Here is a 26,082-nt window from a genome sequence, read left to right on the forward strand (position 1 = left end):
TTTTAGTTATCCTAGAGTTTACACAGGTTAGATAAAAAGTTAGGCTAAACTTTAGATACTATTTTAGACAGACTGCCTTGTAGCATAGTTAATTTTTTTTAAAAGCAACAGCAGAATAATGTAGAAAAGGACTTATATTTATTTAAATAGTGAACACGCATGCAGGTAGCATATCATGCAAAATGTTAAAAGTGTGCATTTTTCTTACTTTCTGGAGTTGCCAGGAGCAGTTTTAACACTTAACATTAGAATGTAGACAAATATCAAAGCACATTTAGATGTTGGTCCTTATTTAGCATTAATTGTTACTAAGGGATTTAAATCGCTAGAAATTCTACCATCCCTACCTGGAACACTACATCATCATGAATGAAACATTCAATTTGAGGGTTTTGCAGGATAACTGCAATTTAGTGAAGCCTCATTGGTCAGAGTAGCACAGATTGTTTTCTTAAAACAAGGAATATAAAATATTCTTATAACCATAGGAGAGCTCCAAACCAAGCAAGCATGTATGCATGAATTGTGACTTATAGCAGAAGTGTTTTAGTAATTCAACTATAGTATCATAGGAAAAAAAAAAAACACATTATAATTACTCTCTTGGTGCTCTCTGATCTAAAATTCACATACAGATAAAAGGTAAAAACAAGAGGAGTCCATGAGTCTAAATCCCCCCCCCCCCCAAGTCTTTACTAGATCAAGCTAGATCTCCTCAATTCAAAGATTAAGTGTCACATTCGGGTAAAACCCAGTTAATTTTATCTGTGAAAACTATATATTTGGCAATATCTACAGTATCAACTACATGCATCTCAGTTTTTCAAGTTCTATGCTTTAATTGATGGGTTATTTTATATAGTGTTGCACAGTACTAGTTAAGCTGCACATAATAAAAAATGTGAAAACATTTTTCTATCAACAAAAAGTAAAATGCACACGTGAAAATGTTGTCAGATTAAACTTTTCAATCCACTTAGTTAAAGGTGGATCTCATTTTTCCAATAGGAGCTATAGTCTATGGGGTCTCAGTCAACCACTGAGGGAATTACTCTAAAGACATTCAGATTTCAAGTACTTAAAAACTAAAATCATTTACCTGAAATTCTGGTACAGCAGACTTTGCAACAGCTTTCCTCTTCTTTCTGATTGCTTTTTTAGATATGGACTTTTTCCCTTGTAAGGTTAAAAGAGAAAAGCTTCATAATGCTGTTTATTGCAATTCATTAATAGAACAGAATTATATATAGACTTGAAAGTTACATTATAATTTACAGATGGTTGATGGTGAGTCATATAAACATGATGAATCAGAACCAGACTCAACCAAATCAAACATTAAACCATAGGCATCTGCCCAGGGCAGCCTCCCCTCCCCCTCCATCACCTTTCCCCTCCCTTCAAAGAACAAACCCACTACAAGTCCCCCAAAATACCACCTAGAAGTTTATAAAATTATTGTAATATTATCTTAAGTCATACAAGAAACATTCATGCTGCTGTTCAGAGAGACGCAAACTCCAGAATTTATTCCACAAACTTAAGAAACAACACTTACCTGTAAAAATTTGTCCCCCAATACTTCTGCAAAGTAATCTACATACTAGGCTCTGAAATCTCTGTATGTTATATTAAAATACATTCTCAAAGCAGAAGCAATTTGCAGAAATTGCTACATGGATACACTGAAATTACCACATAAAAGCAGATTACTGCTTCATCTTTTCTAGCAGCTTGGCTAGAACTGTGGCAAAACCTAATGTTTCTGAATAAAGCAATTCCCACCCAATATGTAATGTACATAAAAAAATTATGTACTAATACAGATGTTTAAAAAGGAGGGGGGAAAACAACCCAAAAAACCCTCCTTGGACCTAAGGCAACTGGCTTACTGCCTGAAACATCAGGGTTAACGTATCACATACGACTTATCAAAGTATCTATGTCATGCAGCTAGGAACAACAGGGGACTTCAGGAGAGCAGACTTTAGCCTGTTTAGGGAGCTGCTTGGAAGAAACCCATGGGACAGTCCTGGAGAGAAGAGGGGTCCAGGAAAACTTGCCAGTGAAGACTGAGTCAAGGAACAGCTTATCTGCACCTGCTGTCATTAAATCATCTGGCCCATTCAGCAACAGGCCTATGTTTTCCTTATTCAGCCTTTTACTGCTAACATAGCAGTAGAAGCTCTTCTTGTTGCCCTTGAATTCTCTTGTGAGCATCAATTCCACTTGAACTTGGGCTTTCCTGACAGCATCCTTAAACATCCAGCCAAAATCTGCTCTCCTGAAGTCCCAGGTCTGTACTGTGCTACTCTTTGCTCACTCCCCTCAGTCTTGAGCTCCACTATTTCATGATCGCTACAGCCAAAGCTACCATTGATGACCATATCCCCAACCAGTTCTTCCTTGTTAGCGAACAGCAGATCCAGCTAGGCGTCAGCCCTGGTTGGCCCATCTAGTCCCTGTATCAAGTTATCCCTGGCACCCTCCAGAAATCTTCTCAACTCCTTGTGTCCCCTGTGTTGCCTTTCCAGCAGATGTCAGGGAAGTTAAAGAACCAACCCCCCCCCCCCCCCAAAGAACCAGGGTCTGTGAGTCTGTGATATAGAGACTTCTTCCAGTTGCTTAAAGAATGCTTCATTCATTTCCTCACCCTGATCAGGTGGTCAGTAGCCAACTCCCACCATCATGTCACCCTAATAGCCTCTCCTCTCATCCTGACCCACAAGCTCTCAACTGTACTTTCATCCATCCCATAGAAGAGTTCCATACATCCAAGCTGCTCCTTCACATAGAGGGCCACCTCCCTCCCCCCATGTCTTCCTTGACTATCTTCCTTGAAGAGCCTGTGTCCATCCATCACAGATTTCCAGTTGTGCATGCTGTCCCATCATGTCTCAGTTATTCCAATGACGTTGTAGATTTGTGACTGGATGCGGAGCTCTATTTCCTCCTGCTTATTTCCCAGGCTGAGTGCTTTTGTGTACATACTCTTGAAGTGGGTGTCCCTTTATCCTGTTTTATCATTCCTGAGGTCTCCCTCATTTCCATCACCCTGCACCCGTTGCTTTCAACTGGTGTCCACCGCTTCCTCATTTGACTATGTGTTGTCATCTCCCTCCCCCATTGCTCCTAGTTTAAAGCTCTCCTCAACAGGTTTGGCCAGGCAGTTGGCAAAGATGCTCTTGCCTCACTGTGTCAGGTGGATCCCATCTCTCCTTAACAGTCAAAGAGGTGGTCGTAAAAGCCAAATCCCTGTTGACTACACCATCTGCACAACCAGACATTGACCCACAAGATGCATCCTCTCCTCCAGCCCTTCCCCTTCATCAGCAGGATCAAAGACTACTACAACAATAGAATTGATAATTTAAAAACAAAACCCTTCACAAAAAACCCACCACACACTTAAACTTACTTACTTGCTCCGCTGGAATGCATTAAACACAAAAATATTCAAATTCACTTACATTTAGGATCATAGGACAATTTAGGTTGGAAGGAACCTCAGGAGGTCTCTAGTCCAACCTCCTGCTCAAAGCAGGGTCAGCTATGAGGTCAGACCAGGTTACTCAGGGCTTTATCCAGTCTGGTCTTGAAAACCTCCAAAGATGGGAACTGCACAACCTCTCTGGGCAACCTGTTCCAATACTTGACTGTCCTCATCATGAAAAAGTGTCTCCTCCTATCCAGTCTGAACCTCTCATTTCCACTTATACCCACTGTCTCTCATCCTGCTGCCATGCACTACTGTGAAGAGCTTGGCTCTGACTTTTTAATGGCCTCCTCATAGATAATTGAAAGGCTGCTATTAGGACATGCACATGTGTCCTCTCCCCCCCCCCCCGCCCCGCCTTATCTTTTCCAAGCTGAACAAACCCAGTTCCCTCAGCCTCTCCTCATATGGCATGAGTTCTAGCCCTTTGACCATCTTAGTGTCTCTCCACTGAATTCACTCCAGTTTAAACAAAAAAAAAAAAAAAACCACACCCACCAATCTGTTTGGAAAAATTAATTCCAGATCCCCAAGAATCAGATTTCCACAATAAATCTATGAAGATATACCATTTTAGATTCTCAAAGCACAGACATTCAGAGCAGAAGTTACTGTAGTGCTTAAGGATGTCACCCTCCCCTAGCTGTCTGCTACTGACCCCACAGCATATGGCACAGAACACATGCACGTTTTTGCCATGGCAGTAAAAAGCCCAGTCATTTAGCTTAAATGTAAATTTGTCAGCAGTTTAAGTCACACTGCCAAACTGAGGCGTGCACAGGTTCTACATGGAGAGTAACATCACAAAAGAGTTGAACAGGCACCCTGCAAGTGGTAACTTCTAAAACCACTCCAGCAAGACCTTGCTAGAGCTCTTCTGACTATATCCCTAGATAAAGACAGCCTAAAAGGACTTAAAACACTTAATACCACAATTTCATTTGTTGAAATGACAGTAAACATAGCTATTTGAATCATTGTTCAGCTCAGAGAAGAGAAGGCTGGGAGGGAAGGGGAGGAATTTTATGAATGTGCATAAACACCTAATGGGAGGGTGTAATAAAAATAAATGACAAAACCAGACTCTTCTCAACAGTATGCAGTGGCAGAATAAGATGGTAACGGGCACAAATACAGGAAATTCCACTTAAACAAAAAAACAAAAAAAACAAAACCACAACTTATGTTCTTATGTTTTTTTGTTTTTTTTTTTTTTTTGAATTTAAATGGAACAGGTTGCCCAGAGAGGTTGTAGAGTCTCCATCCTTGGAGATGGTCAAAACTCGACTGGACAAGGCCCTGAGCAACCTGCTGTAAATGACCCTGCTTGAGCAGGGGGGTTGGACCAGATGATCTCCAGAGGTCCCTTCCAACCTCAACCATTCTGTGATATTATTTAAGTAATACCTTTCAGAGTATATTGAAGCACAAATACATGTTTCCCCCCCAGCTCTGTCCAGAAAGTTCAGCAATTAAAAAAAAATCTGATGCACAAGGAAGCTGATATACACTGTCTCATATTTCCATCCAAAAATACCATTTATTTCCCTACCCCTCAGTCCCCCACTTTTACTAGCCGAAGTTTACAAGCCATTTAATAACAGCTCCCACACATAACCACAAAAATTAACATTGTTCTAGTACAAAAACTCACATTAAAAAAAAACAAACAAGAACAAAAACAGAAACCCCCCAAACAATAAATATCTATTCTTGAAGGTTTTTGCTAGACAAAGCTACAGCTGACCTGATTTAGTATTAATGATAGTCCCACTTGGAGCTGTGTGTGTGTGTAAAAATCAGACTAGATGACCTTCAGAGGTTCCTTCCAAACAGTATTTTTGAGTCTATGATACTATGGAATTAAGACTGCCTTGCACAGTGCACACTAGTACATGTGCAAAACCTGCAACAAATGACAGAGCAGTTAGCTGAACTTAGTTACCATCCCACCACTTTCACTGAAAGGAAATAAATTCTGTCTTGAGGTAGGAATGCAGTAAAGTTCAGATTTTCCATAATTAATCAAGTAAATCCATATTCACCTGTACACTGTGTGTTAAGCAGACACAAGCATCATTAACCTGAATGTTCTCTTGTCCCACTAGAATATGGTGTCTGGTGTTTTATGGATGAACAGGAAGGAAACACGTATATTCAGTGCTAGCATAAGCTAACAGCAGCATCAGCAGACAACACTAAATGGAACATGAAACTAATGTTCATATATTTTGAAATTGACTTTCTCTTTAGAGAAGAGCATTATATCAGAAGACAACTGAAACATTTCCACTTAAGCTTGAAATAAGATAATCCACGTTTCCACATATGACAGTCTCAGATCAGGGACAGTATTTTTATATATCAAACCTAAACCAAAATGAAATTGGAAATAAAACAAACAAAAATCAGAAATGAGCAAATCTTACATTAAAAAAAATTTTAATTCATACTGTTAAAAGGAATGGTGGTATCAGTTATCATAGGATAAAGTTGTTTTTTTTTTTTAAACTTGATAATAGAAAAATTTCTAAAAGTTTGACAGAAATTTTTTTTGTTATAAGCCATGACATTTGAGCCCCTGTGGCTCCTGACTGAAGGATCAGAGTTGCTTCAATGATGTGATAACATCATAATTAGGGCTTACAAATGAAGTCTTTGCAGCAGTCTCATTCCTGGAGGGGGGGGGGGGGAAATGACAAACACAGAACTAAAGGTGTTTCTTGACATATAACCCTAAATCCTTTATTTTATTATGACTAACACCAACTTAAGCTATCTGGTCCCTTCTAATTGCAAAAATTCTGACTTTTCCCACTTATATTCTAGCTTTAACTCTATACTTTGCTCCAATTGAAAAAAACTGTTTCATCTACTTCACGTCCTCCAGACATTTTGCAAGTGCAGATCATGTCCCATTTTTTTTATTTTACTTTCCAAATGTAGATTTATTTTATTTTAGCCCCAACAGCTCTTCCTTTAGAAAACTATAAAGGACAATAAGCTGGAAAATGGACCATTACAGTGGACTTCAGAAAGTTCCATATTGACACAAGCCTGCACCTGCATATACTCAAAACAGCAGAGCAGGTCTCAATAAACGCATCAGTTGCACTGGCTTACAACACAAAACAATGTAAGCAAACACAATAAAACCTCAGTGGTACATGTTTTTGAAGATATTAGTGCTGACTGACAAACCCCGTATCTTGATGTATCAATAACTTGTAAAAACAAAACAAAACCAGAAGTGTTTCTGTAATACCTCATTTTAACACAGTTAATGGGCTATCCCAAATCTGGACAATTGATGATGCTATAGTAACAAAGTTTTTATAACTCCGAAAACAAAGATAAAGGTGAAGACAAAACTCAGGAGGGCAGTATACCAGACGCTACCAAATCATACCCAGGCTGTTAGGTTCATACCTTGACATTCAAGTAATGCTGAACTTCATATTAATAAAAAAAATAAATAATAAAAATACACACCACATCTTACTGATATTCTAAAGAGATAAATTTGACTGTGAGATGGTAGAAGACAGCAGATTTTAAGCAGGTGGATTGCTATGAATCTTAGAACATGAATACAGGATGTAACATTTACGTCAAGGTTCTTCTGAAAGATAACGTTTCAAGAAACACTTGCGTTATAACAAGTATGTACTAAAATAGATTTTCTACACCAATCAGACTGAGAAAAATTCAATTAACAGTTGCTTCAACCTTTGCTTTGGCACATCCCAATTAATCCAAACTGTAAGGGCCCAAAAGAGCCACCCCCCTCCTGGAGGTTTGGCTGACTAGACTCAGGACCAGCTTAGCAATAGGGCAGCTGAGGGCTGCCCTTCCTTTCCTCTGATGATGGTGGGGAGGGCCACTGCCAGACAGCACTGCTGGGAGGCATCAACCAGGGCTGACCTCCCTTCCCATGGGAGCTTCGATTCTAACGCTGGACCCCACCTGAGCTACAGTTACAGCTGGGTCAGTCATGCCTGTGCCTGGTCATGTACCCTGTTGATCTGGACCCTGACCCACAGACTGACTTCCCAGCTTGACCTCAGACCTGCCTCATCATCATGGACTTGTCTGACGATCTGGATCCTTGGCTGAACCTGGCTGCCTTACTTGCTTCACTTGGGTACATGCATATGTAGACTGGGATCTTGTTGGCGAGGCCACTACCCTGCCCACTTTGTTATGCTCACCTCCTGGCTCTCCTTTCCTTGGGGAACAGCTGGTCCTCACTGCTCCCTGACACAAACAGCCTCTGATTCCCCCTTGTTTTTCCTAACTCCTCTAGTTTTTAAGTCTCACCCAGTCACTCCTTCATGCATGCAATCACAGAATTGTTTCTGCATTGTGCCTTGCACTGCAATCCTTGGTATATCAATCATAACTCAGTACAGCTGACTTGGAACTGTGATGATGCTAATTATCCAGATCCTGCAAGTCTAAGAACATATCAGAGATTTACAGCCTAATTTACTTGGAACAAAATCAGTGAAAACATACATTTCATTTGGATCTCCAGCTTACTAGTTGTTTACAGAGCTTCTCTCTGTGAGATTATCTTTCTGTCAAAGAAAGAAGACTCTCTCGTCAGCCCTTGGCAACTCATGATCTTTTCGAAAAGATGAAGATATTTGCTTTCCACATGTCTTTTCATCCCTAGCCTACAAGCACAACAAAACACAGGACAATTTGGCCTAGGAGAATGTCGATGTCTTCTGACCACGCAGATGTGAGATGCCTATGTTCTACTTAATAGCACAGCCTACACTAAATTTAGACATACAATATACATTCTATCATCTCCAGTACAACTCTGATCAATACCATTGTTACAGTACACTGTACAGTTCACAGTAATAACTTTCACTTTGCCTCAAATACTAGATCAGGTTCATAAAGTGGTTACATTTTCCTAATCGTAACACTATAAATCCATATCAACAACAGGTTATGGCAATGTTCTCAATATGTTCTGCTCAGAACAGTTATGAAAAGCCTTCAGCTAACACATAAGCTGTCTTTATTCATGAATGGTATCTTTTGGCCACTGTTACAACTGGGAAAAGTGCTAGCCATCTCAACAGAAATATGAGCTGTGACTCAAATTAAAGTTGTATTTAAGCTGCTTAAACAAGAAAATCCAACTTGTCAGGAATAAAAAAAATAAAGGGATTCCCCCCCAAAAATATGAACACAGGTAAAGGGCAAAAGATGAATTTGTTTTTTGTTGTTTAAGAAGAATTCAAACTGATGATAAAATGGGGAGGGGAGAAAGAGGAGCTTGAGATTTATAGGGCAAGATAGAAGTTTGGGTATTTTGCACTGATATCTTGGGTCCAAAACGTGATATAACAAACAGTTTTAATCTTCCACTAGAACTCTTGCTAAAATGCATTGACAATAGTGCTTTAAATAGTCTTATCTTTAAGAGATGTGGGGGGTTTTATACATATTTTTTGTTTTGGGCCCTTTGCTTCACAACTGCAAAGGGATTTCCCTAGTATTTACTTCAGTATCCTGGAAAGTAAACCTTCTTCCATAAATGCCATGTTTGAAACACTCAATTAAAACATAACATACATCTTAGCCCACGGTTAAACAAGAGGGCAGATCCAACCTTAGGGTGCCTCATACCAGATCAAAAATGCTTCAGTCACATGATAATTTGTACTGGTTTAGTACATTGTAACTTTACTAATTTCAAAATTGTTTAAAAAAAGTTTCAAGGAGAACTTTATCCTGGAAAACTTACTGGATCAGGTATTGCCTATCTGTACCACTCTAAGTTATGACAATATCTAGTTGAGCCATATCTGAAATAAAAAATACCATCTGCATAAAGCCTGCATGAAGCAGTCTGGTTAATTTAGCAGAAACGTGATCATGGGTCTGTGGTCAAATCCGTACTCCTAAGTGATTAAGATTATACAGTTCTAGCAGTAATTTAGTAAAATCATGACCTCACATAATTACTCTACATTTCTCTGCAACTAGTATAAAGTAATACTATCAGAAAGGGGAGAAATACGTCCGCAATTGCTTCAAGATAAAGTAGCATGAAACAACTTCAAAGTATGCTCCCTGAAGCAGATTCATTGTCCTAGGTACTTTTTGTAACAAAAGCTCTCCCAATGAATTATGTTCTCTCTGGGTAAAGTTTGCACATGAATAACGGTTTAATCAACTGATGAGCCTGTTTTATATGCTTGTGTTATCAAATGGAAAACTTTTACATTAAAATTAACATCAGGAAAGTGTAATGCAATAATGCTGTCCCAGTTCACAAACTAAAGCGTGACCTATTCAGACAAGGAGACTATTTTAAACACACTAAAAAACAAAAACCCAACATATCCTTTATTTTTGGCACAATTAAACAACAACAACAAAATTACTTACCAGATTTGTGCTTGTGTTTTGCTGTCTTTTTGATTATGAACAACTTGTTCTGAATCTCAGATTTATAAGATTTGAACGTATGAGAATGAATCTCACGCTTTCTTTGAGAGTCGTCAAGTTTTCTCTGGAGATTTTCATTTAAAGTATCTTTTAACTTCTTTTTTTTCTTTTTCTTCTTTTTTGCCAGCATATTAGTAAGTTTTAGTTTCTTATTATTTCGCAGTGAGTTCTCCAACGTTGTTTCTTTAGTGATTTTGTGGCAAATCATTTCTGGATTGCCATTATGATTGACATGCATTTGGCATGTTTTCAGGGTATTCCCTTTTAACAGGCTGGGCTCAGTTTTTACTATGGAAGCTTTATCATAGTTCTCCCAATTTTCTACAACTCTAATTTCTCCTGTGCCAAGTAGTTCTCCAAAGCCAATGATCTCTCCTGGATTAATTGTCTTCTCCAAGTTCTCTTTGCAGCAAGCACCTTTTTTGATGTCACAGACTCTTTCAGTTTTTATTTCACAGTTAAGTTTTATTTCTTCTGTGGTGACACTAAAGCTATCCAAGTGAATTTTTTTTCCTGGACAGCAAACAATGTAATTAAAACTTTTCCCTGGTTCTGTGTTGGCACAAGGTAGCAGCTCTTCCCTGCCATCAGATGCAACTTCCTCATTGCTTTTGTTCACATGTTCACATTTTGCTTTCTCCAATTTAATTCGTGGTACTTTTTTTACTTTGATGGCAGGAGTTGGAAATTCTGGGGCCTGAAAAGGTTTTTGTTTGTAAATCCGAACATCTGCACCACAGAACTGTGGAAAATGAACATAGGCATTCTCAAAGTAGTCATAACCAAGGATTACTTCTCTGCATTCATGGATAGGCTGACCTAGCACAGCATCCTGGACATCTTTTTGCGTTTCATACACAAAGTCACAGAGACCTTTTAGCAGCCACACTTTTTGGTGGAATGGGAGCTCGTGAAATGGTTTTTCCTCCAAAGGATTAACTTCTCCAAGGACTTCAAAGAATTGGGGACACAGCCCAAGTTTTTCTGCACAGCCACTAGGGTCGTCAGTTTGCCCTACAACAGTATACCACTGCTGCACTTTCTGTCTAAGTGCTGCTTCCCAAGTCCCATAAGGAAGCGTTGGTTTTCGATGCAAGGTAGATCTGCAATGAGGAGGACTTAACAAAGAAGTCATTATTTTAGATAAAAAAGCATTACATTGAGGCATCAGAAGACAACGCTCCAATTCATAGAACACTATCTCTGGTAAGTTTAAAATCTGTTGAGCTAAACAAAGGAAATGACCAATAGCTGGAATTTCCCACATTGTCTCCATCCTCGTAGGCGCTGCTTGAGCTAAAAGTGACTTTTCCCATTCTTCCATTTCTTTCTGACTAGCTTCTTCTGCTTCTTTTCTTTCTTGCTCTCTCAGCCTATTGAAATTTAAAAAGTTCAGATTCAGATAAGAGATATACTAAAAGAAATAGCGAAGGAAAGTTAGAACTATGGCATGATAAATGTACATATTTCAAAGTAACAAAACAGCACAAAAATTATAATTAGTCTTTATTTTGGATTATACAGTGGCATCACTGTTCTAAAATGAGACATTATAGTCCCTTATTTCTCATTACCACTGGTTTTAAACAGAAAAACTTAGCAGATAGCAACAGTTTGGGGGGGGGGGGGGGGCATCTTTTTTGACACTTTCAATATTTCTACTGTCCTGTATCAGCTGACTATGTACTTGCTCAACCACCCAAATAAAATCTCTTAAGACAAATTCAAAATAAGATTTCCTCTATGTAACTATTGTACTAGGGCTTGTGACACTAACCTCCTAACTTCCTACTTCGGTACACAGACATGCCTAACGATAAGCATCTCACATATACAGAAGTACTTTCTTTCCCCCATAAGTGCATTACTAATCTATATATAGTGGTGGTCAAAAAGGAAACAAATGTTAAGATTCATCAAGAGCGTGACGGAAAAATAACACTGAAAATAAAGTGTCATTATATTAATAAATGGTATGCCCTTATCTGGAACACTGTATTCAGTTCTGGTCTCCTTATCTAAAGGGAAACATCACGACAGAAGTATATAAAACATCAGAAGATAGATGGGGCACTTTACTTACTTTCATTCATCATACAATGAAATTCACAGGCAACAAGTTTGAGAAAAAAAGAAATACTTTCATCTTATATAATCACCTTTAGCTTACTTACCAGCTAATTTACTAGCACACAAAACATGTTAAGTAAGTTTCAAAGTGAAAATTTTATTTGCATTATTCATGCAAAAGTTCAAACTTGTGTATGAATAATAAGAATATCCAGGGTTACATTAGTAAGAGATGGTTTTCATTTTATGTTTAGATTATATGCAAACATTTTCATTTCAAGGCACAAAGACTCTAAAAGAGGAAATTAGGATATCTTTGTAGAGACAATTTTCTTTCTAGAATTATTTCAAAGCTTCTTATTTTTCCCCTTTGAAGCTTCTAACACTGACCATTGTTAGAGACAAAAGATACCGGGCTATAAAGAACACTGACGTGGCCTAGCATTAGAATTTACATGAGCTTATTTTCAAGCTGCTATGCCCAAATTCTTCCTCTTCATATATAAACAACAAATAAATACCAAGTATCCATTGAAAGCATTAACACCTTCCATATTCAATAAATAAAACCTAAACTCTCATCTGACAATATAAAGGTCATAATGTGTTCTAGCATGAATAAATTTGTTTAGGCAATTAAGTAATATCAGAAAACATGCCAAAATCTAGTTGAAACCACATTTTGATATCAATGCATAAGAAATATACCAAGATCAGAAATTATGACTGTCCTCTGTAATTACATAACATCATAGTATGATTCAAGTGAAAGCTTCATTTGAGATAAATAATGAAAATAAGTTATGGTAACAAACCATTTGAACTTTAAAATGAAATTTAATCCCATATTTTTGCATGTTTTTAATATACTGATAAAGTACAGAAACATAGATTCATTTTAAAAAGTGAAAACTTAAAATGCAAAAAGTCAGTAAAATTCTCAAGTTACTCTCCCACAGCAGAATTCAGCCATAGTATAAATATCATGTTAACACAAAATCCTATTTACCTTTTTAGATGAATAATCCACTAAAGTCAACAAGACTACTTGCACAGATAAAGTGAACAGCTCAAAATTATTATACTGCTAGAAGTCTTCTCTCTTACCCCAAGTTTTGTCTCATTTTCTATGCATTAATATAATAAATGAAACAGGATTTTTTTTTCCCCTCTCTAGGAGTGGGGCAGGAAGAGAAAAGAAATAAGAAATATAAAAAGCGTTCTCAACAAATCAATTGCTAAACACTCCTGAACCCCATTACTTCCTCCCCCCTAACTGCACAAAAGCCTTCCAAACACCTCATTGTCTCCAGAGAGTCTGATCACTCTTAAAACAACATAGAAATAAGCTTAAACATTAATAGCAAAACACCAAGATAAAACATGTAATCATTTAAACATATGTTTTTTACAACATATTCTATTTGAAAAAAATACTTTGCTGGAAATATAATTTCATCTCTACCATAAGAAGTCTAAATTAAGATTGAACTCTCAAAAACAATATCCTAAGTTAGTCTTTACCTATTGCATCACAAAGCAAATAAAAATATACACAAATAAAAATATATGCAAAATTTTTAATTGTCTTGAAGTAAAACAAACATCTGTTTGCAAGGTAAAACATTTCTCTGCCTTTTTACATCTAAGGTTTTAATCACAATGTTTTTCTGTTGCCATTTAATTCTTAGCAAGTATTCAAGAGAAAAATGTAAATATTGGCACAATTTCATATGCCATCGATACTGATCTTTTCTACCAGCTGCCCATATCTTTTGGGTAGTAGAACACTTTCCTAAGCACGTGTGGTGTAGTTTTTTTTGGGGAGAGGGCCACACTAAATGGTACTTCTTTTCCCCTAACAATTACCACTCCCAACCCACTTCGGTGGTTCAGTCCTCTTTCATAGCTATCTGTTGAGCTACCAGTCAATATAATTTGGCTGATAGCTCAAAAGATATTATTGCTGTTATACTGAAAGCGTATGCATTCAAACTCTGACAACAAGGTATTGGGAGGGGGGGAAGGGGGGAAACACCTGTTATAATTGCACTAGATTTTTTTCTTTTTTTAAATAAACTTTTACTTTCTAAATAATGTGTTTTAAAGGTATGTGATTTGATGATAATGTTTAATGTTAATATTTTGTATTAGATGTAGGGATGCCCACGTGACCTTAACTCTATATCCATGTAGTCTTACATTATGAGACCCACTTTGTGAGTGGTGTGTACACTGAACTAAGGGCAAAAATAAAGACTGAGCAAACCTCATTCTACTATTTAGAAGTACAAACACCTGACTTCCATCCTAGATTTCTTTTAATATTTTCATGAGAATATCTATAAGCCATCTAAAGACCACTTTTTCAGAGATGGTAAAGACACAGATAGGTGCCTAGCATAATTTTCAGACAAACTGAAGTCATATAGACACTTAGTTCCCACAGAAATCAATTAGTTCAGTGTCTGTCCTTCATTGGTGCTTTTCAAATTTTCACTAGGCATCTATGTTTATTCTTAGGTATCTAAATGCCTTTAAAAAGTAAGAATTCCACACAACATATTAATTCCACACTTACTTCTTCTTAACCATTACTTATTCAACTAAGTTCAGTGGAATATTATACAGTCCCATGAAATGAAACTGATAATCCAAAGAACAAAGGATGAGAACAATTTAACAAAAGGAAAAAAAACAACTTATAAACAAAATTCACAAAAAAACCTAGGTCAGATGCTATTACATGTATACAAAGGATATACAACTCTACAAAGGATACCTTCACAGCATAAGTAACAAAAGAAAATCTCAAAGAGTAAGATTTCTGTAGAAATAGCTCCAGAAAGAAATTATACTTTGGAATATTCTTCCAAAACATGCATCCAAAGAAACTTGTAAATCCCATGTTTTCGGCAAAAAGCAAGAGATTTTAAACAGCAGCTTGATTTTCAAGATTTCTTTTACTGGGGGCAGGGGGGTGTTCTTCCTACCCATCGTAAGGTACCACTGATTCACAAGAGTATCTGAATATTTATAGCAAAGGATTAGCCATTAATCTGGACTCCAGGAGGCAATTTCTTCAGCCATACACGAATCTAAGTTTTGCAGTTAGGAAGCAGCATGTCCTGCTTAGCCTAACTGGGGCTGAAAGCATCTCTCTCCTAGGCGGACAGCTAACTTCTGGGGTAAAAGGTGCATGCATACTGATTGGTCAGCTAAGCGGCCAGAAAGCGCGTGCTTTTATTTAGCTGGCTGACCACCTGTAAGTAGGCTAAACAACACGTGCTACCAATACAGGCAATTGATCTGCCAGGACTCAAGTCAACCAAAATTGTATCTCTTTAAACATATTTAAAAATTAAGATTATTTGCAATATTCAAGTATATTGGTGATACATGGGGATGGGACCTTTCTCCAAGGCAGTGCACTCTGAAGAGCTGATGTTAGTTTTGAAAGACAAAGTGTGTGTGTGTTTGGGGGGGGGGGGGGGGGATATTGCTTGTTTGTTTTGTCTCTCAATCTACAGTTAAAGTACACATGCTTACAAGCTTCACTGTCTTACAAAGCAAACAAACCAACCAACCCAACTGAAATATATCACAAATGCTGCATGGAATAATACACCTCTTAATTTTGTGTGACTTCATGGTTTTCTATTCTCATGAATTTATATACTGTCTAAACTTGTTACCGCAACCAACAAAACAAGAAGTCAAGTTAGTGAGATAAGAGTGGTACAGGTAGAGATAATTAGCCTTTGGCTATCACAGAGAGAAGCACCACCAAGATCACAAAGCCAGACTATAGTTATGCATTTTGGTAGTTCTTGTGCTATTGCTGTGTGGAAAAACAGTCCAAGGAAAAGTCTGATAAATCATGACTGTGATAAAAGAAAGTGTAGCTGTAGACTCTTTCAGTCTTTCTAACGCTATTAAAAGCTTCATAACACTAAAAATAGTAGCAGCTTTTAAACCATATTAACTTTTATAGTGCTTCAATTCCCCCTCCCCCCCAAGATAAATCAAGAACTGCATTGAAGTCCTGGGTTCATAAGTAAACTCAGGACCAAGAACAACACTGTGTACTGGGGGGCCTAAACTGTACACGAAAGATATTGATAAACTTGACTAAGTCCAGTGGAGAGCCACCCAGATGGTCAGGGGGCTGGAACACATGCCTATGAGGAGGGGCCTAGAGAAGAGAAGGCTTAGGGGGACCTAACAGCAGCCTTTCAGTACCTACAAGGATACCATCAAGAAGATGGAGCCAGGCTCTTCACAGTGGTGCATGGTAGGAGGATGAGAGACAACAGGCATAAGTTGAAACAAGAGAGGTTCAGACTGGAGATAAGGAGGAAACTCCTCCCCCCCCCATGAGGTCAGTCAAGCAATAGAGCAGGTTGCCCAGAGAGGTTGTGCAGTCCCCATCCTTGGATGTTTTCAAGATCAGACTGGATAAAGCCCTGAGTAACCTGGTCTGACCTCATGGCTTACCCTGCTTTGAGCAGGGGGTTGGACTAGAGACCTCCTGAGGTCTCTTCCAACCTGAATAATTCTGTAATAATTTTTAGTCTCCTAAAAAAGAGTGCTTTAGATAAACAGGAAGATAAGATTATTAAAAATAAATCCTCCCCTCCCCTTCCAGTTTTTCCTATTACCTCTTTTCTTCCTTTGCTCTCAGCTGTTCTTCTTGTCTCAGAACCTGGACCATTATGGACTCAAAGACACCTGTTGTTAAGCCTACTAAAGCACGAGGTGCAGAGCGACGTCTTGTTGAAGCACATGCTGCTCCCTTCTCATCTTCCAGCCCATAGCACCCTCTTGATGTTACAGCTATTGTTGTTTTTGCTCTCAAATGCCTAGAGGGAAAAAAAGCAAGTCAATTCACAATTACATTTTCCTGATCAGCAGCAGTTTGACACCTGCACTTCCAAACATAGAACAATCACACTAACAATAATTGGGTTTTTTTCCTGAGCAGAAATTTCATCATAAGAATTGCCAAGTTTTTCATTTCTAAAATATAGGAACCCTTTAAAAAGTTTAATTGTCAGTTGATAGCCTCTAAAACTTAGAGACATGAATTATTAAAAATGTTGAATATTTACCTCAAAAGAATAACTGAATATTCTTTGGAAACTAATTTAGAAAAACTTATCTGTTAACATTTGGATAGAGAATCATTTTCACCAGACCTGAGATAAGAAACTACCATTTCTGGAAGTGCCACACAAAATTACTGAAAGAATTAAAAACAATCAAACAAACCAACATCAAAAAAATAATAATAATCGAGACACACAGCATGACTGAAGACTGCCTGAACAGAGTTTAGGGGGCAGGGAACGACACTGGGGACTGGCTGATGACTTTAAGTTTCATCTGACTACCACATTTAGAATTATTCCAGCACACTTAATACAAGGAGAGTGACCCTCTATCACACCACCTCTGGAAAACAAAAAAACAAACAAACAAACAAAAAAAAAGAAGAGGGGAGAGGGGAAGAACCCAAAAAGCTCTATTTTTCAGAGCCAAATAACACAAACCAGATTCTTCAGGCGAATACAACAGCTAGAAAGGGTCCACAATGAACAGTCCTCCCAGCATAGGGTTTACATGAATGTATGTGCTTCCTGCCCCACCCCCAAAAGCCATAAGATCACACATACAAACACCTTCCCCCTCCTTGAAAGGTTTACATCATGGCACTACAAACAGTTCTCCTGGCACAATTGACAGGGCAGAGAACTGTGGTGTAGCAAAAAAAAAAAATGAATGGTAAGTGACTGGAACTTCTTAACTCATCTTTACCACTGAATAAAACACTTCACATAAGACTTTGAGGTATGGTTATATACACACTAGCACATTACATATAGAATGTATATATATTCTATAAACCTGAAATACTTTCTTCGTTACCATCTGTCACAGGCAAAACAGTCTTGAGACAAGAAAATTTAATTGAGTTAGTTTATTGCCAACCAACACAAACCTCTGATCACCGATTTGGGTATTGAGAAAAAGGAGGACATAAGCAATTAAACAAACATAAACACCTATCCTCCCCCTTTCCCAGTCTCAACTTGTGGTGAAAATGCAGAAAGTTATACTCAGTCCATCAAAATTCCTCTGGCAAGGTGACAGGCAGCACAGGAGGTTTAGGTAGCATGCATAATAGTTTCTTTCTGCTGCCCTATGCTTAATGGTTTCCTGCTGCTCTGTTCCTTAGCGTACCTGCTCCAGCGTAGGTCACCCATGGGTCACAGTCCCTTCAGGGGTGTATATATATCCCCTTTTGGCACAAGGTACCCTCCTCCAAGAGGGTATCTCCAGTCCCGAGCAGCTCCTGGTTTCTTCAATAAGTTTGAGCAGGGGCACCATGCACTTCTTTGACTGGATAAAGTTTTGGTATATGATGGCAAAGTTCGTCCCGTCCCATTCCCCCCCCCCCCCACTGTTGTTTACATCAGTTTCAGAGCTGGCTGGAACTGCTTTCAACCGGCACATTACAGTTCATGACCTCCTCCCACACAGGTCACCACTGCAGCCCCCTGCTACTTACAGCCTATAACTTATGCCCATTAAACCATCTTCCCACATCAACTGAAAATATCCTATTGATGTAACTAATCCTTAAATATGGAGTCCAAATACAAAGTTGTAGTCTTCAAATACAAAATTAAGGTACACAGCTTTTTCATGATGTATAATAGAGAAGCATGTTTAAAACAAAAACACACATGTGAAGGATGTCTGAATTATACTTTGCAATCATATCCCAGATTAATTCTAGGGTCATTTTGTGATGTTTGCAGCATTTCATTTGAATAGCAATGTACTTATTTAAGCCCAGATGTTCCTTTGATCAAAGCATTTTTCCCCCCACACACACAAAAGGCCTGATCAGCCTCCATCTGCAAATCCACCTCTTCTGTTGCCCTTAATCCAGACACAAAGGAAAGCATGAAGTACCACCTCCACAGAAATACTATCATTGCATTTAAAGGGACACAGAGATTTCACTGGACAAATAAGACCATCTGTGGTAGCCTGGGCAAATAAGGTCAACTAGGTACCACATTCCTCCATCACACACTAGAACTACTAAAAAGTGCAGCAGTTACATTACTGTCCAGGACTTTATCACAAGTTCTTACTGCTCCAGCTTCAAGAGTCAAAAGACTAGAGGATGGCATCTTCAACCTGAAATCACAGCAAGCATCTAAGTAGTTCTGATGGAACACACGAAAACATGACACCCAAAGAATAAACCCCAGAAGGCATATAAAACCTCTTCTAATTAGCAATTGTTAAGTCTCATCATCTAAGCAATTGAAGTACCCTCTTCCTCCAATACCCACCCTTTGCCTTCTGTTGGCTCTAACGATTGCACGGCCACAAGGCAAGTTCATCAATAAGCTGATGTCACAGAAATCCAAAACCACCAAACCGTAACCGACACAGTATTTCCCTTGGATCAGAATAATGCAAAACTGCAGTCTTAATGCTTTAGGTCTCTAAGGATGTAAAGAGAGTTTCCCATATAATACAGGAACCCTTCCTTCCATTTGCTTGAGGAATATTTCCCATATCTCCCAAATCAGTGTGGTTGGGGGGGGGCAAACAAAGGGACATCACCTATTTCAAGGTAAGTTTTCTTCTAAACATTTTAAAATTTGGTTTGTCACTGTCATATGGGGGGGGGGGGGAGGGAAGGAGACCAAGTTCAGTAAGAGAGGAAATTTCTTTCCTATGTTACAGACTATATCATAGAATCCCCAGGTTTATCTATTAAATTGGAATCTTCCAGTACACAATTTACATGTTCCCCATACAACTAAATAAGCATTATGCATTATTTCATACTATAAGCAACTGAAAACAGAATCCTATAATGCTGCAAAACTATCTTTTTTAGCTAAAGTTGTTCAGGCCTGGTTTCTGCCCCAGGCTGAAAATTCATCTTTTTTATGTGAAAGTTTCAGTTATTTCACAGTTCACAGAGAACATATCATTTAGAGAAAAAGAATTAATAAACTTGAAACCAGGTGTTTTCATGTTTTCAGGCTGAAATGAGCCAGCTATAGCTCTTCTTTCAGGGATATACCTTTCACCTCTTCCTCTGAAGAGAGGGAAAAAAAAAATCCATTAACATTTGTCCATTTTGTGATATTTTTACAAAAAGAAGTTGCCTTCTCTCAGACTTCAGAAATGTTGGTTGTTGAAATTCTGAAGTATTGGGCAATTTACAAAACATGCAGTAATTGGACAAAACAAAAACAACACACACACGACTAAACTCTACTTATTAGTCCAGGTACAGGGACTAATTAGCATCTTGGTTCAGATCAAGAACATGCTTTTGAAGCAAACCTAATATCTGCACTTAGGCTTTGATTCACATCACTGAACAGTCTTGGAGTGCACAAACTGGACTCCTTTTGGATGAAACTAAACTGAAAGATGCATTCCAAGAACCCACCTAATGGGCTCTAACTGCTAAAGGGCATTTGGTCCCCAGGAATAGAATAGAGCTAGACTGAAAAAAGACACCCTGAAACACATATAGCATGTATGTCAGGTCCTCAGAACCAACCTCACAGATCTGTCCCTACTGTATTAGTCCACTTGTTAACGTGGACATAGCCCCTGTTAACGTGGACATAATAGCAACAACCCTCATTTTAAGGCAGTTTTCTGTGGTTTGCAAGACCACAGGATCTCACAGGCAACATTGTACTTGGCAGCATGATTAGCACTCAGAAGCCCACCACAACATCCAGACATTTCCTAAAATACTACCACCTATCCTACAATCATCCAAAGATGTGTCCTACTGGCATTGTATATTTGTTTTTCTTTTGTACAAAATCAGTTTCAGATTTCCAAGAGTTATGGAAGATTCCCAACTCCCTTAATCCACATATTGATTTGGGAAACATTCCCCAGCTCATTCCAACAAACAGCCTAACTTGTTAAGCATTCTACTATCTTTTGACCTTTCCAGACTGCCCCACATCAACACTGGTGAATTTCCCACAGTAATCAATCAATCCCTGAAATAGCACAGGGAGAGGAAACAGAAATAAAACAAAAGAAGATCTTATTGTTGATAAAATGTTTAACTCGGCATGGTAACCAGCAAGTCACCAGCCTCTATATCTGAGAACTCAAAAATCCCAGCCCCTTCCAAACCATCACTGAGTAGTCACAAAGCTTAGAAGCAGTGCTCTATCAAAGAGTTGATTCAGGAAGCACTCCACAAAAGTAACTACTCAGATCATCCTCCTGCTCCTCCATTAGTTGCACTACCTCTGCATCAAGAGCAAACCATACTGCCCAGCTCCTCCCCCTGCACAATTCTAATACAAGTGTGGTCTTTTACAATGAATTATTACTCAATTGTCCTCCATGCCACTTAACAGCAGTTTGAAAAAAAAAAAAATACTTGAAAGATGCCAAGAGAAGAAACAAAGGTTTCTGAATCTCACTGGCAATCTCCGAACTCCTTCAATTTCTAATAGACATCTCAATGCACAAGGAGGGAAGAAAGAACAAAGAAATCACAAAACAGAACTAAGTGGAACACCTCACTGTGCAATATCTACTTACAATACCAAACTTATTCCAACACATACCAAGCATTACATAAACAACAGTTTACAACACTTTCTTTTTAACTGCCACAACAAAGAGGTAAAAATACTTCAGTGTAGTTAAGTTGCTGCAATCACAGCAAATTTAGTAGTTTGATGCAACATTTCTATAGAGACATAAGCATTTAAGCAAACCGTAGCAGAAGATGCAAAGTCAAAGCATATTAGTCCTTGCATAGACAATCATTCAGAGCTTATGCTGTAGTAATTTACTCTTCCAAGAATATCACTAACTAAAAAGGAACACATACAATTGACAGCAGATGACAGAAATAACAACTTGTACATAACAACTTGGAGGATTTGCTCCAACTGAACCCTTATTCCCTTCAAACACCATTGCTGCCAGTAAAGTTTTTTTTTTTTTTTAAATGGAGTAAGGTAACTGCCACATAATGCAGGTGGAACAAGAAATTAATGAAATATAACTAGCATCCTGTAAATTAACAGCTTCATTCACTTCAAAATAGTTTCCATAAATTGACAGGTGCAGTGTCTGCCCTTGAGATACCTAATCTATGGCAGAAATTGAAGAATCCAGGATTCATAATAAAAAGCTTCTAGATAAACCAGAAAATAGCCCTTCTTAAGAGTCTTCTCTCCATGCACTACCCTAGATTAAATGGATTCTTATCTCAAATATTCAATTAGACATTTCTTTACCATCACCTTATGATAGGAGTTCAGTCATCATAAAATGGCTGAATGTTGATGGCCATCAACTATCAGGTGGTCACAGGTAACATTGATATTATTACAAATAACTATAGTTACTTTTAACCATAGTAGGAGCAACCACCTATCTAGAAAACAGGGAGGAGAAATACTTTATGAATAATTCATTTGTCATAATGTCAGTATAAAGTAGTTGTGGAGGCATAACTTGCAGGAGTGGACAGAACCCTCCTTCCTGATGCAGATCACATCATCAAGGTTGAAGAGTCCAAACTTGTAGATAGGGTGAAGGTAACACCGTTTAAGAGACAGTAGGGATGCCTCAGTATACTATCACCAGGGAAAAGGCTTTAGACTATCTCTTACTACCCCACCACAGCTCCAAAATTAGTCAGGTTTCCCTGTACTGCAACAGATAAGATAAGGGATAACAAGAGTTTCCTTCCCTTGTAAACCCATGCTTGACTTGAGTCAAATCTAATTTGGTTAGCTATTTATGTCAGCAATTACTCCTTTAAGTCAGCAGTATCCAATTTTTAAGCAAATTTCACTTGAGAACACTTGGCAATGTTCATGCCCCATTGGGTTCAGCTCTTTCCCCTCTACCCCAAACCTGTTGCTATGCAAAAAATGGTTCCAGAAGTGTAGCATTGATGCACCAAACCAGAATACATCTACCACAGTTTGTTCAACCAAGTTCTGCAACACACTCCTTAAGCATTCCCACTAAGTGGTCAAGGTACATCTCACCAGCAGGCAGCACTGCTCTGTGTCACTAACAAGTTTGAGATAAGTGGAGATTTTATTTTTTATTTTATATATATATAAAATAAAAACTTAACACCTTACCTCTCACCCCCCCTCCCCCATACAACTTTCAACTTTGACAGAAAAGATAACAAGCTCCTTCCACAGAAGGCTGGTAGACCTTTCATGGTAAGAAGCATCCATGTTTTTTGGAATACAAACTAAGTCTTTTGGAATACAAACTAAGTCAAGCATATATCACACTTTTCTGATAAGAAAACTCATGCTTGAGTTGTGACTCAAGTTGGACCTTTTACATTATATCTAAAAGTTCTCCGTTCTCCAGTTGTCTTAGCTGAAGAAGAAATTGCTGCCAGGGACTTATATTTACCTGTATCATAGTTGCCATTTTGCCTTTTAAGATTACGATGAGCATGAGCCAAGGGCCATCTTCCCTTTGTATATCATCATCAAGTACTATGCTGACATTTAATAGCAGTGTCAAACAAGGCAGTTCAGGCTGTATATTTCATTTAACGTACAGATAAGATAGATATCACTGTAACATAACACTGTACAAGTCATAAGGTATATCATTTACTCTTAACAGATAGGGCTGTCAATTTAAAAAAGGCATTCTATAGAAGTTGGGCAGATTCACTGACTTTCACCAGCATAAAACAAGGGAAACAGTTAAATTCAGCATTACATCCAAACATGTCATGAGAGGCTTCTTTCAGAAGTAAAATCTCTAGCCAGGAACTGCTGAGCCCTGTTTTGCATTTTGGTATTGAGTATTCAGGTCCAGCATCTCCAAAACTATTTCAATTAAAAATGAGACATTGAATGGTTCTCAGTAGGAGCAAGTCCTCAAACCATACAACACTGCCACAAAGAAATACACCCTCCTACTTGGTTTTCCATAAATGGCATCTGCCCAAGCCTCTGAACACAATCCTTTACTGCACCTACCGGGACAACAGTGCCAGCTTCTGTTCCAGCATCATCTCCAGCTTCTGGGCCTGTTTGGATAGCCAGTGATCCACACCATGAAGCCGGTAACACATCTCCAGCATCAGTCGGAAGTCAGCCACGAAATCTGTTATCCCTGTGTACTGCCCACTGGAAAATTTCTCTTCCATCTTCAGCAGCCACATTCCAGCTGATGACTGCTGAAAGGAGAGATTACTGTTATAAACTGACTGGGATGCAGCTCCTCCTTCATCTCTGATGGATGCCTGATCTGTGAGTGGCTTCAGAAAAGGTGCTGTCAGCGGCCGGTGCTTCTCCAGGAGAAACTCGCAGAGGATGCGGTACCCCTGCTGCAGCTCTGGGCTTAGATTCTGCTCCCAGGGGCAGCTGCTGTTCTTGTCTCCTGCATCATCATCCTCATCCTGCTGACGATCCTTCTCCCTCTCTGGAGGGCTGCTGGATAGAGCTGGATCTTCTGAAACCTCTCCGGCTGGAACAAGGGGCGATGGCTGCTCCATAGCCCCCACAGGCTGTGCCAGGTCCATTTCTCTCACCCCGCGTACGCATGCACGCATACTGTATCACTCCTGAAGGGGGCACTCAGCCCAGGAATTAAGCTCTTCAGCATCGGCTAAAGACCTCTGTACTCCTCCTTTCACCGAGTCAAGGAACCGAGATCGAGTTCACTTACGTATACAGATCAGTCTCTCAGCACGCTCCCTCCGACGTCCTCACCCCTGCCCTAAGGTGGGAAGAGGAACGTTAACTTCCTCTGGAGCAACAGGAGAGCAGACACCCCTGGCTACTGAGTGGCCCGTCCCTCCGCAGTGCTAACGCCACTTTCTCAGCGAGGTCTCTCCCGGTTCTAGTCAACCACCTAAAACGAGCTCAGCTGAACCTACACACAGCTCTACTTGCTTATTTCCTCCCACTAACACTAAGAAAGCAAGCTACTGCTAGTACTGCGCCTACTCCGGAAGTAGCTCCCTACCCGTTGTCCTCATGTACCGCCCTCTTCACGGGACATTCAAGCGTCGTCATTCCCCACCCCCACTCCACCCCCTTTCTCAAAAGAGGGGCGAAGAAAACATCGGTTGGCACTCAATTCAGCCTGTAATCAGCTCCTCTGGCTACTCCCACTACCTGTAATAGACAAGAGGCTCCCCACCAGCTGCTTCCTGCCCTCCAGAAACTGTCCCCACCTGCATGTATCATCCCTTCCTCATGATGCGGCCACTACCATTGCTGATCTCTCATCCCACACGATCCTCCTCCATCACCCACCTCGCGACTGACAGCTCCCGAGAAAAAGGAGATGAGTCAGGCTGCAGGGCCTGAGTACGCAGCGGCAGCAACAACAGAAACGACAGCAGACACCGCCTTCTCGCTCACAGCCCCTAGCCGGCCTCTATCTATGCTCCGGACATTTCCCCTTCTCATTTCACAGCACAATAGAGCCAAATCTCCTGATGCAGGACATGGCTACTACCGAAACTAGCAACAGCGTCAGTTAATAGCACAGCGAGGACAGGTTAGTAGAAAAAAGCAACACCTTGGCCCTCTGAGCGGCCTAGAAAAGGAACGAGAGAAAGAAACAAGTTTCCTCACCTAACACGCATGCGCCTGAGTAGCAACTACCGCCGCTGAGGCAGTAAGCTGATTGTTTTAGAAGCCAGCTGAGTTGGCATCATCAGAAAGCGACTCGCTAAGAAAAGGTATGAGAGACTTGGGACGCTTTGCACCTCCTCCTAGTATGCGCTAGGTACGCCCATTAAGGAGAATTAGGCGCGGGAAAGGGGGGGGGGGGGTTAAGAGTGTGGAACTTTTGGCGTCAGACTCAGGGACCTGAGAGTAGAATTGCTTGCAAGTGTGCAGTTTTCAGATGTGTCAACCCCCTTGTATATACTAGTGTGAAGAGCGTGTTACAAGCCCAGTGAAGCCGTATAACCATAAGTATGGATGAATGTCCCTTCATCCTTC

The 26,082-nt window shown here is 39.4% G+C and overlaps 1 protein-coding gene across 7 annotated transcripts in view; it reads right to left on the reverse strand.

The window, feature by feature from the left end:
• Positions 1–25,852, reverse strand: part of LOC104146064 (uncharacterized bromodomain-containing protein 10) — a 60,994-nt gene extending 35,142 nt beyond the window's left edge. The window contains exons 1-6 of one of the 7 annotated variants that reach the window (XM_068924880.1): positions 25,387–25,805; positions 24,794–24,844; positions 24,103–24,299; positions 16,705–16,905; positions 9,914–11,346; positions 1,100–1,176 (exon numbers count right to left, since the gene is read on the reverse strand). In XM_068924880.1, the coding sequence (XP_068780981.1) occupies positions 1,100–1,176; positions 9,914–11,346; positions 16,705–16,905; positions 24,103–24,287 (1,896 nt within the window). In that variant the 5' untranslated portion in view covers positions 24,288–24,299; positions 24,794–24,844; positions 25,387–25,805. Of the gene's footprint in view, positions 1–1,099; positions 1,177–9,913; positions 11,347–16,704; positions 16,906–24,102; positions 25,111–25,386 lie in introns of those variants that run through there. The other 6 variants (XM_068924881.1, XM_068924878.1, XM_068924879.1 and 3 more) reach the window with 6 other exon arrangements.
• Between the last annotated feature and the right edge of the window lie 230 nt (positions 25,853–26,082).

This window comes from Struthio camelus, chromosome W, assembly GCF_040807025.1.
Source record: "Struthio camelus isolate bStrCam1 chromosome W, bStrCam1.hap1, whole genome shotgun sequence".
NCBI lineage: Eukaryota > Metazoa > Chordata > Aves > Struthioniformes > Struthionidae > Struthio > Struthio camelus.